Genomic DNA, 16,610 nt, shown 5'->3' with positions numbered 1-16,610 from the left:
GGACTTGCAGGAGGTCCTTTGGGTTGAGGTGAAGGAAAAGAACGGAGCTACTGACAAAGCGATCCAAGAGGATACAAAAACAGGTTGCGAGCAGGGCACTGGCCGCAAAATGGACAGTCAGGACCCAGGGGGTACTGGCAAGCTCCCCAAGGCCCTTGGTTCACGTGAATCGGAAGCAAACAATTAATTACACAACTAAGGGCAGAGTCTGTGGTGTTGCATGGAAGAAGTTGGGTACCAGTTACAGAGTCACCTTCGCAGAGATGAGTGGGGGAACAGTCAACCAGGGTCTGGCGGGCGGGAAGCACATAGGCTTGTCCAGGTAACTAAGAGGGTACACACCGGAAGTCCGGAAGTAAAGAGTCACCTGGTTGGGTGGAAACAAACGCTTACCCGGAAGGAAATGTCTGGACACCAGAAGTTAAAGGTCACCCGACCGGGGGGAACCGACTGGTTACCCGGGAGTGTGTGGACACCGGATGTGAAGAGGGTCATCCGGCGGGTTGGAAGCAGACGCTTACCCAAGGGAGTGTGTGGCAACCGGAAGTAAAAGGCTACCTGGTCGGGCTGGAAGCAGAAGCTTGCCCGGAGTAAAAGGGAAGGGTTGCGTCCCCAGGGGGGAGCTGCACTGAATGTAAGGCACAGTGCAGAGTTAGGGTAAGGACACAGGCTCGCTGGACAAAAATAATGGTGTGTAAAGGATCGCTTGTAAGTTGGAAATACCTAATAAACTGCAGCCTCAATTCTTTCATAAAACACAAATTGGTGTGGTCTGAATTTATTGGGATTCGGGTGGGGTGACCATGTGGAGGGGTGCCTCTGCTGCGCCCTCCCTCTGTAATTACAATAAATCTTCACGTGCAACTACCTGCGGCTCCTGTCGTTCCTGGGTCATTATTAGTACCCAGGGCACAAGTCCTAAAGAAAGAAGTGCGTGGACGCTGTCACCGGAAGTGACGTCACGACAGGAAGTGACGTCATGAAAGGTGGCTTGCACCATCGTTAATAAGTAAATACGGAGAGTGATCGAGGCCTCTATAACTGACCTAGGAGAACACACACTGAGCTTCGGTTTCCGGTTTTCTGAAGACTGAAACTTTAAACAATACCAAAAGCTCACAAAAAAGTAGTGGGAGAGAATGGTTTATTGAAGTGACAGAACCCGTATGGGGCTGGTTGGTGCTCGCTGGCGTGAGGCATGCCTGGAATCAAAGCCTAGCACTCCCACCGCCCCAGGAGTCCCAGGTCTGTTACGTCACAGCGCCACCCTACACCACTGGTCAGATCTAGCAGTTTATTTTTATTTTTATTTAATGTGATTTTATATAGCGCAAACTTTACCCGAAGGTGTCAGCGCGCTTTACATAAGAACCAGTTACAAAACATAAGGACTTAGGATTACATGCGTTACATAAGAGATACACACAGAAAAAAATGCAAATGTACAAGATGTAAAGTCACACAAAGAAGAGACTGGTGATTGGAGTTATCTCTTTATACATAGGGAAGGGATATGAATGGATATACTCTAAGAGTCACATAGGAATGGTAGAGAGTACAAAGGTCTACTTCATATACTAGTGATTAGAGTTTTCTCTATATACATAGGGAAGGGATATGAATGGGTATACTCTAAGAGTCACATAGGAATGGTAGAGAGTACAAAGGTCTACTACATATACTAGTGATTAGAGTTATCTCTATATATATAGGGAAGGGATACGGATGGATATACTCTAAGAGTCACATAGGAGTGGTTGAGAGTACTATATACAGAAAAGCAGAGTTCCATTTAGTGGGGTCGGAGGGGGATGCAGTCACAGCACAAGGGAGGGTCAGAGAAGGGCAGGAAAGTGAGACAAATGAGACAGGGAAGCAGATAGTAATGAGTAAGACAGTGAGGAGTGTGTCAGAGGCAGCAGGAGAGACAATAGAAAGGTCGCTAGGACAGAGGGGGAGGTCAGAGATCGCTAAAATGGCGGAGGAGAAAGGTAGAAGAAGAAGCGAGTCATAAAAAGAAAATGGCGGGGAGCACAAGATCCAAGTCCGAAAGTCCAGGAAGAGGGCTGCCATAGCCAGCAAGTCCAGGGGGAGAAAGGCAGTCCGCAGCAAAGTGACAGCCTCATCGTCCATGAGGAGCTGGGGCAGAGGAGTTCTATCCGGAGACCAGGGGTCAGGGAAGAAAGACCACAGGCGCCGAGGCAGCTGATCGCAGAACAGGAGGCAGCAAAGTCTAAAACAAAGTTTAAAGGGAAGGAGGAGGGGGCCTCTCACCAGAGCCCAGTTAAACACGCTGTGGGTGGTGGCGTTGTGCGTGGGGGGGCTCAGCGGCATCTAAAAGCAGGCTCTTGGTGGTCCGATAGTCCCGTAGTGTGCCCCTGAACTGACCTGGTGAGCTCCGGAGCTTCCATGCAGAAAATGGCGCCCGTCCGGGTGCTGAGCTGTTGGTGGTGGAGGAGCACGGAGCCTGGAGAGGTGCAGGAGCGCTGCACCTCTCCAAGACAATGCGTCTTTGTACTCCCATAATCCTCTCCCGAGCTCGCGGCAGAGTGGGTGCCTTCATGTGGCCCTGAGGCCGAGCTCGGCTTTGAAGTGCCTTTGGAAGAACAACGTCGTTCCAGAGAGGCCAAAAGGTGAAGTCCAGCTGTTTGGCAGGGGGGACGGCGTCCCCCCGGTAAAATAAGTGGGGGGACACCGTCCACCCGCGTGGTACCCCGACTCGACCCCTGTTAATACCATAGCACTCTGTCTTTGTTAAAACCTTATTGTTTTCCTTCTGTCAAATTTTAGCATGTTAGGTAGGGTTTGAAAAACTCCGCCAAATTTCGAATCGGGGCATAAGTAGCATAGCTGCCAAGGTTTCAGAATGCTTATGTGTGACATTTTCAGAATTTCAGTGTATTTATGAGTGACATTCAACGACTATGAGTGACACTTTCTCGTGAGTAAAATCATGAAATAAAGAAGAGAGAAATATATAAATACAAGAAATTTAACCCATTTGAGCAGCAAGAAACCCTATTAAGAGCTTACAATTGTTAAGCTCCAGAAATGGAAGGGCACTAAGCTAGTAAAATGCAGGAACTCATGGCAAATCCTCATCAAAAACAGCTTTGCAAATATATGTGTGGTTCATGTTCTTTCTCTCCTTCTCCCCTTTTGTCCTCTTGCTTGCTTTTTCTCTCCTTCCCACTGTCTCATTTCCCTCCCTGGTACTCTTTTTATTCCTCCTTCCTCACCCCATCCCACTATTCCTGTCTCTGCAATCTGGACCTAAAAGCACTATGAAGCAGTCAGCACTGTCTACTTTCTAGTGCTTTTTTCAAGTCATTCAGGTATCCAACCCTCTTCCCCCATTAGCTACCCCCCAATTGGCTGCCAAAGTCAAAATCTCCCAGACGGGACAGCTTTTGGCTTTGCCAATACTTGTTATATCTACTCTTCGTCTGCATACTATGAGCACACACACTCAGACAGTGCAGCGTAACGCTGCGCCCACATAAACCCCATTTTTACTGGAAACAATTATAGTATGTGCTACGTCACCGCGCCCATTCACTCTGGGAAAAACACATGAAGTGCAGCTACACTAATGAACAAAAATAAATTAAACCGTTTAGACATTAGATTAAAAGCTGCATTCTAATCATTCAGTGTAGAATGGTGTGAAACATAAAAACTTTTATGAAAAACTTTTATGAAACAGGAAATGATCCTGACGTACTATCCTTACTATTGACCAAAGTGTCAGCTCCACATATGCAAAGCTGTAGTGTCAAGTGCCATATATAATGACTTGGGCCTGGGCCCGGCGCACTCTGAAAAAATAAAGCTCTGTGATGCGCTTTCCTATGTCCTGCAAGCTCCTGAGTCCTCTTGCTGGACAATCAGTGATAAGGGGCTTTTATTTCATGGCAGACTGCCCCAGTTACATGTCCCCTCCACGTCCTGAACTGACCAAGAGTGTGAGCCGTCTCTGGCTGTCACTCCTTTTTTTTTTGCTCGCTGTTGCGTCACCTTAAGAGCACATTTTAAATGAAGGGTAAATTATCCTGGCACAGGCTTTTGCCTGGAATGGCCACACTTCTCCCATGCATCTCCCCGATCCTCTCTAGCAGGAGAGAAAGGCCTGTGTGAACAGCTAGGGACAAGGATGCACTCTACACAGCGTGTGTGCACACCAGGCCCGGCTCCAGGATTTGCTTTTTGGGTGGGCCAAGGGTGCATTTGGGTGGGCCGCTGTGGGCCCAATGTGATGCTTCTTGAGGTAGCCTACAAGCCCTAGATTACATCATATTTACTTGCAAACAGTAACCATGATACAATGGATCGATTCTGTGTGTATACAGCGCATGTGGAGAGTTATTTGAAAGTAAGAGCAATGTCTAGACCTAAGTGCAAACCCTCAAATTCCAACATGCCAGGCTTCAAAACAAGCACTTCCAGGCCTGATTATCTACTTTTCTACCATGCCTCTCCTCTGCAGCTTACCTCACAGCTGACCTTGGGCCCCAGGCCCATATTAGCCACCATCCAGCTCCACTTGCCTTATTCCCATAAAAAAACATTATTAAAATCACCTTCAAACTTTAAACATTGACTATAGCAGTGAATATAATTAGCACACACTTGAATATGTCCCACAGTTGCCCTAATTATCTGACTGGCCATGAAAGGGCCGGCTTTAGCGCTAGTGCAAAAGTCTTTTTTGACACCCCACCAATTACCTCTTTCTCCACAGATAGCATTACTACCACCCTCTAACAGTGCCATTCATCTCTTCGTAGCCTCTTTCATATGCATTTCATTTGTTGTATAGCGCTACTAATATCAGTGTAGGGTTTCACAGTACTTGCACTACATGCACATTATACAGAGACAATGAATCATACAAGAATGTAAATCAGTCTGAAGGGAATGCCACATAAGCCAATGAGGATTTTAAGGTGTAGGAATCACATGCTATCCATACTGGTGGGCAGTATATTTTAAGAGGGTTTGGGCTGTGGAAGCACAAACTCAGGATTTAAAGCATACCCCAGTGGTTGGGGGTTGGCTTTACTAATATAAATGTATATCGGCCCAAACTCTTTTTACACAAGAATCTCTGACAAAGGCAGTAACCCACTGAGCTATCCACATAAATTCAGCCTATCTGCATTTCAAAACTACCAACAGGCAAAGGTTTGCTCTCCAGCATGATCATTAATCACCCGTTATCTGGACATTTTTATTGTTGTCTTGCATCCACGGCCCTGATAAGGATACACACAATTTAAATGAAGCATACACAATGTATGTGCCTTGTTGGGCCTGTGCAGATTTTAAAAATAAAAACAAATAATAACACATTCTCTTACCTACTCCGTTAGTCAACGTTTGTGTTACAGCCAGGTCTGATATGCAGCTGCAGGGGTCAGGAAACGTGAATAGGAATTAACAAATATATTTTCTACAGTGCTGAACAAAATCTCCACACAGCAGGACGGTAGGCAAACGTTACTGGAGCCAAATAAAGAATTTGTCTTCTTCACCATGCCCCTATTGTTCCTGCAGAGGAGTTGGGTGATTGGGGACGGCTGTAAGAAAGAGCCCAGGCCAAATCACTCAACTCCCAAAACAGGAAGGAAAACAGATGCCATTTTGTATTGGCCTTTGCACTGTTACTGCGAGGGCCAAGTCTCACATTTGGGTGGGCCGGGCTCATGTTTGGGTGGGCCTGGCCCACCCGGCACCCCCTCTAGAACCGGGCCTGGTGCACACTGCCCTCACTGAAGTTAAGTGCAGAAAACAGGTTTCCGAAAGGCAGCAAAGCTGCACATGCCGTCTGAAATTAGCGTCTGCTGTCACATAGTGAAAACGAAACTACAAGTGATTCTTCATTAGCACACATGCTGCAGGTGACTGAGTTGAAACGGGGAGGGCCAGGCGCTGACTCACCGTCCTGCTCTTTATCCTGATGTTTCTTCTGGATGCAGCTGTTGTCTTCTCTTTATTTAACTGGTGTCTGCGTAGTGCGGTTAGATAGATGAACGGGGAAAGCAGGTCAGCCACGATTCTGCCTGTATCAGTCCCTCTGCAATCGGTATTACTCCATAACCGGACGTCGGTGGCTGCAGAACTCTCGCTCGGCCGGGCGAAGCTTTGGCTCGGAACTAAGTATTCGCCGACAGCCAATTATTTTGCCCCACAGCGCAGGCGGTCTGTCCCGGCCGTGCAGCAGCACCATGATTCCGGCGTCGGCCCCACTGAGCAGTAGGCCTCCACCTCCAATTTTACATTAAACATTTTTAAAACTCCTGGAGCGCACCCTGTCACCAGGACGTGACGTCGCGTCCCCACGCAGCGCCACAGACTAGTTGCCTCACAACTTAACTGAGGCATGCCCCGACTCTCTCTCTAGCTTTTGGGCACAACCGGCATGAAGCCACATTGTGTAACTCCGACACAGCCCCAGCGCGCGCAACTAGAATCTCAAAGAGACATTATAGCAGCAATGGGAGCCTGCTCAGCTGCCGTGAGCTCTGCAAGCCCGAGGGAGCACCCTGCGCAGGTCACAGGCGTACTCTGCCAGCTACCACATGCACGATCTTTTGCAGCGCTTCTGTGCACAGATCAGACTATGCATTATGCGTGACAATGCATTTCAATGCGGAGCACCGCACTGAAATGCGTTAGTGTCACGCCTAATGCGTGATACTTGACAGGACTGAAGTAGGAAATTTAGATGTGTGGAGATCTCCTCTTAGAAAAGATAAAATAGATGGACACTTCTACTGGTAGGTTTGTGAATTGCATTTTGAAGTTAGTCTATTTTACATATTACAAAAATGCAGCTTGCCAATCAAGCCCACAGAATTCAATGCTTCAATGTAGCCGGCTGCTCACTCATTTAGGAGGCAAGAAAGTTTACATTTTTCTCAATAAACGGTTTGTAAGTCGAGGCATCACAGCCTCGATAAAGAATTATGTCAGCGTTTCGTTAAATAAACAGCGCTGAGTTGGAAAACTTCATTCTAGTGTAGTCATGTAATAAATAATGTTCCTCTTTAAAGATGGCCGCCAAGATTGTTCTCCGCTAAGATGGCGAACTTGGCGGACTCCGCTTGTCCTTCTTCAATCTCTATGAATAGCCCAGACTATGAAGAAGAAGCAGCCAATCACCGGCATCTCCTCCAAACACCAACAAATGTTCGCGTGGGTGCGCTGCAGCAGGAAGTGTTCCGGCGATTGCTGTGCTAGTTCCTGGGTGCGGACTTAGTCCAGGCCCATCAGAAACGCATTTGACCATCTTTAAGAGAGTTCGCTCTGTGGATTAGCAGACACCTTGTGAGGAGCTCTGATCCTTCAAGATAATTTTTCCCTCAAAAGCACTGAACCATGGTCATATTTTCCCCACTGTGGATGGGGTGAGGCTGCATTGGGTACGCCTGGACTGGCAGGCTGGCAGGACCTGGTCATGTCCCGCGGTTAACGCTGCTGTGCGGAGGAGGCCTGGGAGCCTTGCAAGGCACAGCGGCCTCGGCGCCCTCCCCAGCCCGGCAGTGCTGGCATAGGATGACCAGCGGCCGGCATTGCACAGGGAGTGGGGAGGAGCCGGCTCGGGAGCTCTTCGAGGCTTGCCGTACCGGGGACCTAGAGAGAGTCCGGAGGCTTCTGGGGACCGATAATGTAAACGGCCGGGACACTTCAGGACGCCGGTCCAGTCCTCTGCATTTCGCGGCAGGTGAGGAATCTTTTATGCACGAGGGTGTCTGCATTTTAGGGTAGGGTAAACTGTGTCATTCATCCTTGTCAACTGTTCTCATCAGCTGATAAAAGGGTCGCTTAGGATCAGAGGGCACAGCACACGAAATGATTAACATCTTTCAGTACATTCTTGCATTCATTCGGTTCCTCTTTCTGGCGTCGGTTCTACACAAGGCATACCATGCTACCACCTCTATGCACTTACCCCAGGGCATAGCATCCAATCCACAACTCTTGTTTGTGTGGTTATTTGCGATACATTAGACTAGTTTCCCGTCCGCTGTTCTGTGTTTGACTTCTTTCGCTAATCGACGTTTTTTGCTTCGTCCCCAGTCTCGTACATCAGATACCACCAAGGTTTACCCTGTTTTGACCTTTTTCAGTGTTTTATATTGTTTATGGCCTTTTTCATGTTTCCTTTTTTTTCTTATTTGGCCCCAGACAGTGCTAGCACCCAATTGCTTGTAAGTTCTGATTGTCTCCTTTTATCTTTTTTTTTGATGATACAGAATACAAATTCAAGGTAAGTGGTGTAGCATGTTCTTAAGGTGACATTAATTTTAGTATGTTAATATGTCAGATGAACGTTAATAATATCTAGCTAGAATTAACCACGTGTTTTGTGCACCCAGATTTAATTAACTTGTTATCTCCGTTCAGAGTTCAAGTGAATAATCCCTGAAATAAATAGTCTATTTTTTGCTAGTCAGTTTGGCTCTCAGAAAACATTGGAACCTAATAATGAATTATAACGTTACTGTGTAACGAGTCATTTAGAACTTATAATCAGCCCAAATTTCTTTTTTTTTATTGCTTACCGAGGTTTAAGGCTTTTTATTTCACAAGCCAACTACTTTTTTTCTGTGCATTACTTTTGCGCCTGCTCATGTTACAGAAGTTCGAATGTAACCAGGCTATTTTTACAGTAGGGAAGATTTGGGCATCTTTTATCCATGCTTTAGGATTTGTCCGCTGCATTCATGCACGAGAGAGGTTTTGGTTGTGAAATTCATGATTCCTATCCAAATGTCACATATTTGCATAATAGATCAGATCCGTTCATTCTCCTGACTTCTGAACTGCCCAAAGGCTTTTCTACAGTTTTTCACAGCCAGGATTGACAACTACGTACTGTCGCTTCATGGTGGCACATTATATATGTGGCTCCATAGTATAGTGAAAAGGTTGTAAGATAACCCTCTGATTGCCTGGTAAATTCAGCATGCATTGCAATATTTCAAACCATATAATTGACCCAAATGTGTATCCCTCATCGGAAATGCCATGCAGGTTTGCCATTTGTCAAATTGGGACATGGTAAACTGAATGGATAATACATTTCCTCCTCCCACTCGCATGTGTGCGCAGCATTATATCTACCTCCTCCAATACATCCTGAAGTTAAACTGTTAAAGGCTGGAATGCAAAAAGAGGATCCAAAATGTTGAAAGGATGAAAACCATTTCAGAATCTTTGACCAGATACTGAATAGAGCTAATCAATCTGAAGGAGTCTCAAACTTCTCAGGATTATCTTTGAAAATTGTGTTTTTGATTCCCTCCATCCAAAAGAGCAAGAACGTCAAACATATGTTGGGTCACTATGGTGGTCTGTATGGTTCTTTGTTGCCACTTGGCTGCTTTTTTCCCTTGTAAGACCCTTTACTGTGTACTCTTTTATTCCCTCATCTTTCATTACTTTCTCCACGATCTTCTACAAGCACAGACTTCCTATTTTTTCGTGCTCAGTGGTGGCTCAAGATTACCAGTTTAGGATATTTCTAAAACGCCATATTCACCTGGGCCCATAAACACTCACACCATAAACTGGTAATCTCATTTCCTGACGATCAGAAGTTTATTTTCTTTATAATGATTTATACCTGTATACTATAATTTACCCATTCCTTGTCATTTCTTAATTTTAATTTCTTAGGCCAATGGATCAAGGAGTTAGAATATTGGGCATAGAATAACAATTTACTTTTTTCATGGAATAACCACAGACTCGGGGAAAGTTTTATACACTTTATCTATGCAATATTTTGTGAGTCAAATTCCAACATACATCAGTCGCCAACTTCTCCAGGAGAAAAATAATTATCAAATTAATAATCTTTAGAGACTTGGTGACATTTCTAGATATTGGTACCTGGGAAGGGTGAGGAAGGGAAACGATACAAAGACATACTACGCAGATTTATATTTACCTAGAATGGTGCAAGGACCAACCCCTGGCCAAGGGCTGGGAAAAAGGGCTCCCAACTAATCGGGAGCCGTCAGGACAGGTGCAGGACAGGTACCCTTCGATCAGTGCAATACAGCGTTACACCCCTCTCTGCAGCTACTCTCGTTCCCCTTCTTGATGAATAGGATCTTCTCCTTCAGCAGTCCCCCGAATCTTCTTTCAGAGTGCTAGATTAGCCCTCTGAGCTCTGCGACATCCACGATATCCTTCAGCATACTTTGGGTCAGTGACAGGTCTGTGACAAGTCGGACAATCTAACTGACTAAGCCTACCTTAGTTATACTATTTTCCAGGGTATCTACCACCCCCCAATGTTGTAAATTTAATGTTTTCCCTTCATTTGATTGGTCAGTAGGACAGGGAGAGGTAATCACACCATACTAATGACATCATTTTTCTTTAATTATTCTAAGTTCCCACCCCTAATTTATTTTCCTAAACTTTTATTCCTCCCATCAACATTCCCTTTACTTCATATACAATGTATAAATTGTAGCAAGTGTTCTTCCCCTCTCCGAGTCAAGAAGTGAGGTTCTCAGGCGCCTCGCTGGTAAGATGGGACTTGGCAGTGTCTCAATGACATGACTTCAAAGATTTCAGAGTTCAAGTGCACACACGCAGTAAATTCAAGATGGAGACTTCAGACACCCTTCAGGCCCAAATACGAGCTAATAATAAAGTCAAAGAAGGACACGTTCAAATCCAAAAATAAATGAATGCACTGTATACCACTTATTCCTACTCTAATCCCATTATTTTATTTTAACAATAGTATTAGCAGATTGGCAAAACATGCAAGGTTTAGTTTAAGCAAAAGCATATGCATTAGCATGTGAGGTTTTAAACAGCCATTTTAAGCACTACTGCGCAGCTGCAAAGTTTGCCACCAAAAGCAAAGGACATCATACCACGAAGATGCAGTAGACGCGTGCGCAGAAGAGTCCCTGCATTTTCGGCAGCCATTTTAAGACACTCTGGGTACTGGTTAGTAAAGCACATAGGAAAGTTTCCCCTACATAAAGAATATGTTGTGTGGTGCAATTATTAGTATTTACAAAACATGTTGGTTAATTTGTTACATGTTATTTCGGGAGGATTGAGTCCAAGCAAGTTTCTTTACGTATGAAACCTAGCTCCATCATCAGTGGTTTTCACTTTGAACAGCACATGCTTCTCGATCCTCTCATTTCCCACCAAAGCACTCCTCTCCTTTGGTGTATAAATTAACATTGACATTTAATGACCACGGAGGAGAATCCTCATCCCATCCTACATGATTTTTGTATAATGCTGGGGCTTGAGCAACTGCCCAATTCCTGGCATAAGTATATTTTAAATGTACTGGAATATGGTTGGAGAAGGCTAGCAGAATGATGTCTTCGCCATGTGGGGCTCTCTCTGACAAATTCTGGTGGTAAGTCCCGTTCTGCTAGAAGTATATCATAACCCATAGAAAGTCGCTCCCAAAAGAGTGCTTTCACTTTTCTTCTTTTGAGTGTCTGTGACGATATCTGAAAGGTACGAGAGGAACGTGTATCAGTATCTTGATACCTGTCCGTTTTTTTCAAATTATCCCTATTACTGAGGTTGTACCTCCTTTCAGAGGACTCCTTTTGAGGAGACCTACCTTGGGAATGAGAACGCTTCTCTTTGGAAGATTGTTTGCTATTTTCCCACTTCTTTTTAGAAGCTGTAGGATTGCTTTAGTAAAGACCTTTTCAGGGCTTTCAGACAGTTGTTTTTTAACTGGTTTCCCACCCAAACGGTCTCTGCCTAATTCTTCATAGGGATTCATAAAGGGGGTGGTGATGGACAGAACATCTGAATTATGCAGAACACTCCTACCCAGTCAACAGGGCAGACCAAACTACCAAGCCAATTCTTTACTGGAAAGGAAACAAGCTTCCGGGGACCGGTTTCTGGCATTGCAGCCGTCTTCGGCCCGGCTTGCTTGAATCCTGATGGTGCAGTGAGCAAGGGACTCACATCGGAGTATACCCTGCCACTCCTATAGTGGCCAAAACGATTCAGAAAAGGGGGTGGTGATGGACAGAGCATTCTTTACTGGAAAGGAAACAAGCTTCCGGGGACCGGTTTTTGGCTTAAAGAATTGGCTTGGTAGTTTGGTCTGCCCTGTTCCCATGATGCACTGGGCCAGGGTCAGACTAATTTGCATGTAGCCAGGTTCTGAACTGGGATGGTGCAGTGAGATAAAAAACGGTGATGGATCAAGCCCTGATCTTTTGACTGGGTAGGAGTGTTCTGCTTAATTCAGATGCTCTGTCCATCACCACCCCCTTTTTGAATAATTCTTCATAGGGCTTTTCAATTATTCTGGCTAGTTCTTGTGGTTGCTCTGTTACATCAAATTCCCTTAATTTTTGGTGGATTGCCACTGATGCTGCTTCTCCTTTAATATTATCGTTTAGACCTGGCTAAAAATTTTCAGTAATTTCATACCTAAATTTAGAGCAGGCTCTGCCCCGTATCTGTTTCAGGACGTCGGGTATTACCGCCATAGACGGAACAACATGTGTTTTAGTGTAGATGGCAGCGAAGACTGTGCCCCAAGTGGTGCAGTCTTCCAGATGTGGTGTTATCCCCATTGGTAAACAGATAGTTAGAATTCTATGTTTGTCCTAGCGACTGGTATTGGCAAATACCGCTTCGATTTGAGTCATTTTCGGAGCTATCCAGAATGGAATTTGTTCACATTTTGCGGGTAATTTACCCATGACTGTGTGTGAAGTCTGTGGTGTAATTTTTAGTGTATTCCCCTAGTGAGAGGTTTGTTGAGGAATAACTATTGGAGGTTGGACTGTGAGAGTCCGCATGACATATTGGACCAATTGTCTGTAGATTTTGATTAACTCTTTGAGTTGAGCAAGTAATTCTACATCTGTCATGTCTTTGATTTCAGGATGAGGTGTGTAACCTGCTAAAACCGGCCATGTTGCTCCTGTTCTACCTAGTGGACCGAGCCTGGAATGTGATTTAAATGTTTTAGGGCGTCTTTAAACCAGAGCTCATGCTCCTGGTATGTGAGTGGAATTTCAATGTCCTCGAAGGGAATATGTTCCTCAGGTGGTTCATCTTCTTTGTAGAAGGGAAACACGTGTGTTACTGGATTTGATTCTGTGAATACTATCCATGAATAGAATACCTCTGTCTGGTGATATTCATGTGCCTCTATCACAAAAACTGCTCTACCACCTCTTGATGTTAGGCCATGTTTTATACGTTTTAGAGTGATGGCTCTCCTTAAATGTGGAGGAATGATTATAGCATTCTCATTGGTTTCTGTAAAACCTGTTCAGTTAAAAGCTGGTACGGCGTTGTCACCAGCAGCTCCACCGGTTTCGGTGTTGTTGCCGTTTTTCGGTCATTGTTAACGAAAAATGCAGAGCAAGTTTTAAGGGAACAAAGATAAGGTGCACACTATTTTGGAATACTGAATCCTTCAACGTTGAACAAACCAAAAAAACTAATACATAGGATTTTTCGTCCTACTCAGCTATGGCGGATATTATCCCTACCCACTCCAGACGTCTTTTGGAGTATTATGAGTAGAGGGTCTCTGAGAAAAGCACAACTGAGTTACTTCAGTATCTAGCATTAAATTAGTGCCTTGCCAAACTGCTTGGCGCATTGGAATAATATACACTATAGTTTCGACATCGGACTACGGTCAGTATGTCTCTATCGAGTGCATTAAACTTAATTACTTGTGTGTGCCAGCTAACTCGTAGGTCACTAGAAACTTCTCAAATGAACAAGAAGGGATTAGTTTCTGACAACCTCATAAACATGACAACTTTGTTTCCCTTCGAGTCGAAACAATATCTTCAGAGTTGTGGAAACAATAGATTACAGTTTCACTCAATCGTGCATGCTTTGTTTCTACAGAGTTGCACAGAAATAGAGAGACAGGTGTTTCATTAAAAGGGTTTATTGAACAGTCTTATTTCTCATGCAAGAGATTTGCCTGCTACAATCATAAGACAGAATGCGTAGTATAATACGTACAGCGTTAGCAGTAAGATTAAATAATACTCTGATAGCATGGTCTGCAGCCATGACATATATAAAAATACATACATAAGTAACACAGGCTAAAATACTCAACTGGTGCTTCTAAAATAATCCTACCCCAGAGAACCTAACCTAAGTGTAGTAGGAGGGAAGAAGTAGGTGCTGTTTAGCTATAGTTAGTTGTGCCAAGAGTTGCCAAAAGTTTCTCCAGGTTGTAATCGGCTCCATACCTTAGAATGAGAGAGGTTGGTATCTCTTTTCCGAGACTCGATCTCAAACACCCCGCAAGTGGAGTCAGAAACACTGGCGCTGGATTGTCGGCGAGGAAGATGACAGCGTCTGGTCAGTGCGTCAGTTGGGGACTTGACTTCCTTCGGGACTTGCTGTGGCGAGCTGCGTCTTGCAAGTAGGTAGCCGAACCGCAGCGTGCCTTGCCATACCAAGTGAAGGTATATTTATACCTTGAAGGTGTTTAGGAATGCCAGTATTAACGTACAAGTCTGGCATAAGAACGTAATGAATGAACCCCTAAGGAATAGATGTTCATGAATAATAAATGAGTCATTGGAGAAATCAATATCCACCCAAGGGGAAGTCCTAAAGGCTTAAGAGTCTGGTTTTCCAAGAACTCAGTGTGACGAAGAGGATCGGATGTAGTTGACCATGCCTGTATTTGGTTTGCATGAACAATGCCTAAATAAGGTCTCGATTTCTATGCCTAAATAAGGGCAATTTGAATTGTACCTATATAAGGGCATGAATCTGGAAATCTATATATGGTATCTAAATCGACCCACAACACTGCTAAGGCAGCTAGGGCTCTGCACTCCTGGAGACAGACATACACTGGGAAAATGAAGAGAAACATGCCACCTGTACACAGCAGAGACAGACTGAGGTTGTGCAGAAACAGACAGAAGAAGTGCAGCTCAGCAAGAGGTGGACATGCTCTACCCTGTAGACACACATGATGAAAACTGCAGCAAGAGATAGACAGGCTGTACACTACAGTCATAGATGCAAGATAAGCACTACAGTAAGAGACACACACCCTGTACACTGCAGAGACAAACACAAGATGAACACTGCCGCAAGAGAGACACAGGGTGCACTCTGCACAGACAGACAGATAAACCCTGAAACAAGAAATAGACATAAGATTTGCAGCACATCAAGCGACAGAACCAGTCCCCTCCCAGACAGCCACAGGACTTCTAAAGAGGTGCACTTCAGAGAGAGACATAGGATTGACATTAGAGCAAGACACAGACAGAAGGAATGCCCTGCCGAAAGAGACACACAGGCTGTACACTGCAGAGACAGACACAGGATGAGCACTGCTGAAAGACCACAAGCTAAACACTGCACACAATCAGACACAACCTGCTCCTGTAGATACAGGCAAAGGATGAGAATCACAGCAAGAGTCAGACACAGGTCGTGCTCTGCAGAGAGACACTGGATATACAGAGAGAGACATAAGAAGTGCATCACAAGAGACTGGTACAGGCTACCACGCTAAAGAAAGACCTGTGACGTGCTCGCAGAGATAGACATAAGGTGACCACTATAATGAGACACAGGCATAGGATGTGCACTGCCAAAAGAGAAAAACGCAGGATGTGCTCGAGGTAAACTGGAGGTTCGAGAGAACAAAAACAAAAAAAAGCACTAAGCGCTGTTCGAATCTCGGTGCTGGCTCTATGTCCTGTGATGTGATTCTGGGCAAATGGATTAACCTGGTGCCTAAAAATATCTTAACTGTGTAACGTCGCCAAGGGGGCTTATGTAATCGCAGCTTAAGGGTAACATAGGTGCCAACCTGTATTCTTTTGGGTCTGTGCTAAAACAAACATGATGAGAGAGGTGCCCTTCAGAGAAAGGGCTCAGACTTCGTTTCAGCTTCATAATGTTTCCAAAAGTGAAAGCACACGACCCAAGATGAATAAAGAGAGCAGCTAGCTGCACCCCTCCTATAGTCTGCCCCTTTTGTGATGACTACAAATTGTTACCACCCATTACCTCTTCTCCCTATCAGCCTGCCCCACCCCCTGCCATTGAAATTAATGGAGCTTTCTTAACTTCTCCCAGGACCATTGTGTCGGCGTCCAAAAACCAACATTATCCACGACATTGCAAGTAGGCACACCCTCTGCCATTCTGTCACTGCTGTAGCTTGTGCCTGCAGGCCAAACAATACCTCACCCAGGTGACACATGCGCAGTAGGACACCTGTAAAGCTCATCACAGCATCCCATGAAAAAATCAGAGAGCAGCCAGTAGTGGTTATTTTTTCAGCTGCGTGTAGTTTCTTTTAATTCTCTTTTTGCCTCTCCCCTTAGGGTGGTAGGGACAGGGCGACGCCAGCCGCCCCTGCCTTTTATTGTTTAGAACTAAACAATGAGTGCAGTGTTTTACTTAAACAATAAGCAGAAGCTAAGCCGACATGTACAAGCTGGTAATGACATTAGGGACTATATCAGAACAGCTGAACTGTTGCCTGTTTGGTACAAAGCAGGTAAATAAGTAAACTTTAATAGGGGTTAATAAAATCCATGAGCATTCAATAAAATACCCGTACA

General features: G+C 44.9%; 1 protein-coding gene across 1 annotated transcript in view; it reads left to right on the top strand.

Annotated features, from left to right (window-relative positions):
• The first annotated feature begins 7,187 nt into the window (after nucleotides 1-7,187).
• LOC144752568 (poly [ADP-ribose] polymerase tankyrase-2-like) overlaps nucleotides 7,188-16,610 on the top strand; it is a 281,081-nt gene continuing 271,658 nt past the window's right edge. Inside the window, exon 1 of the mRNA XM_078640457.1 lies at nucleotides 7,188-7,726. Within this exon, the coding sequence (XP_078496583.1) occupies nucleotides 7,558-7,726 (169 nt within the window). The 5' untranslated portion in view covers nucleotides 7,188-7,557. The remainder of the gene's footprint in view (nucleotides 7,727-16,610) is intronic.

The sequence above is a fragment of the Lissotriton helveticus genome, chromosome 5_1 (assembly GCF_964261635.1).
Source record: "Lissotriton helveticus chromosome 5_1, aLisHel1.1, whole genome shotgun sequence".
Lineage (NCBI taxonomy): Eukaryota > Metazoa > Chordata > Amphibia > Caudata > Salamandridae > Lissotriton > Lissotriton helveticus.
The sequence above is the reverse complement of the archived record's forward strand: the minus strand, read 5'-3'. Positions and strand labels throughout refer to the sequence as shown.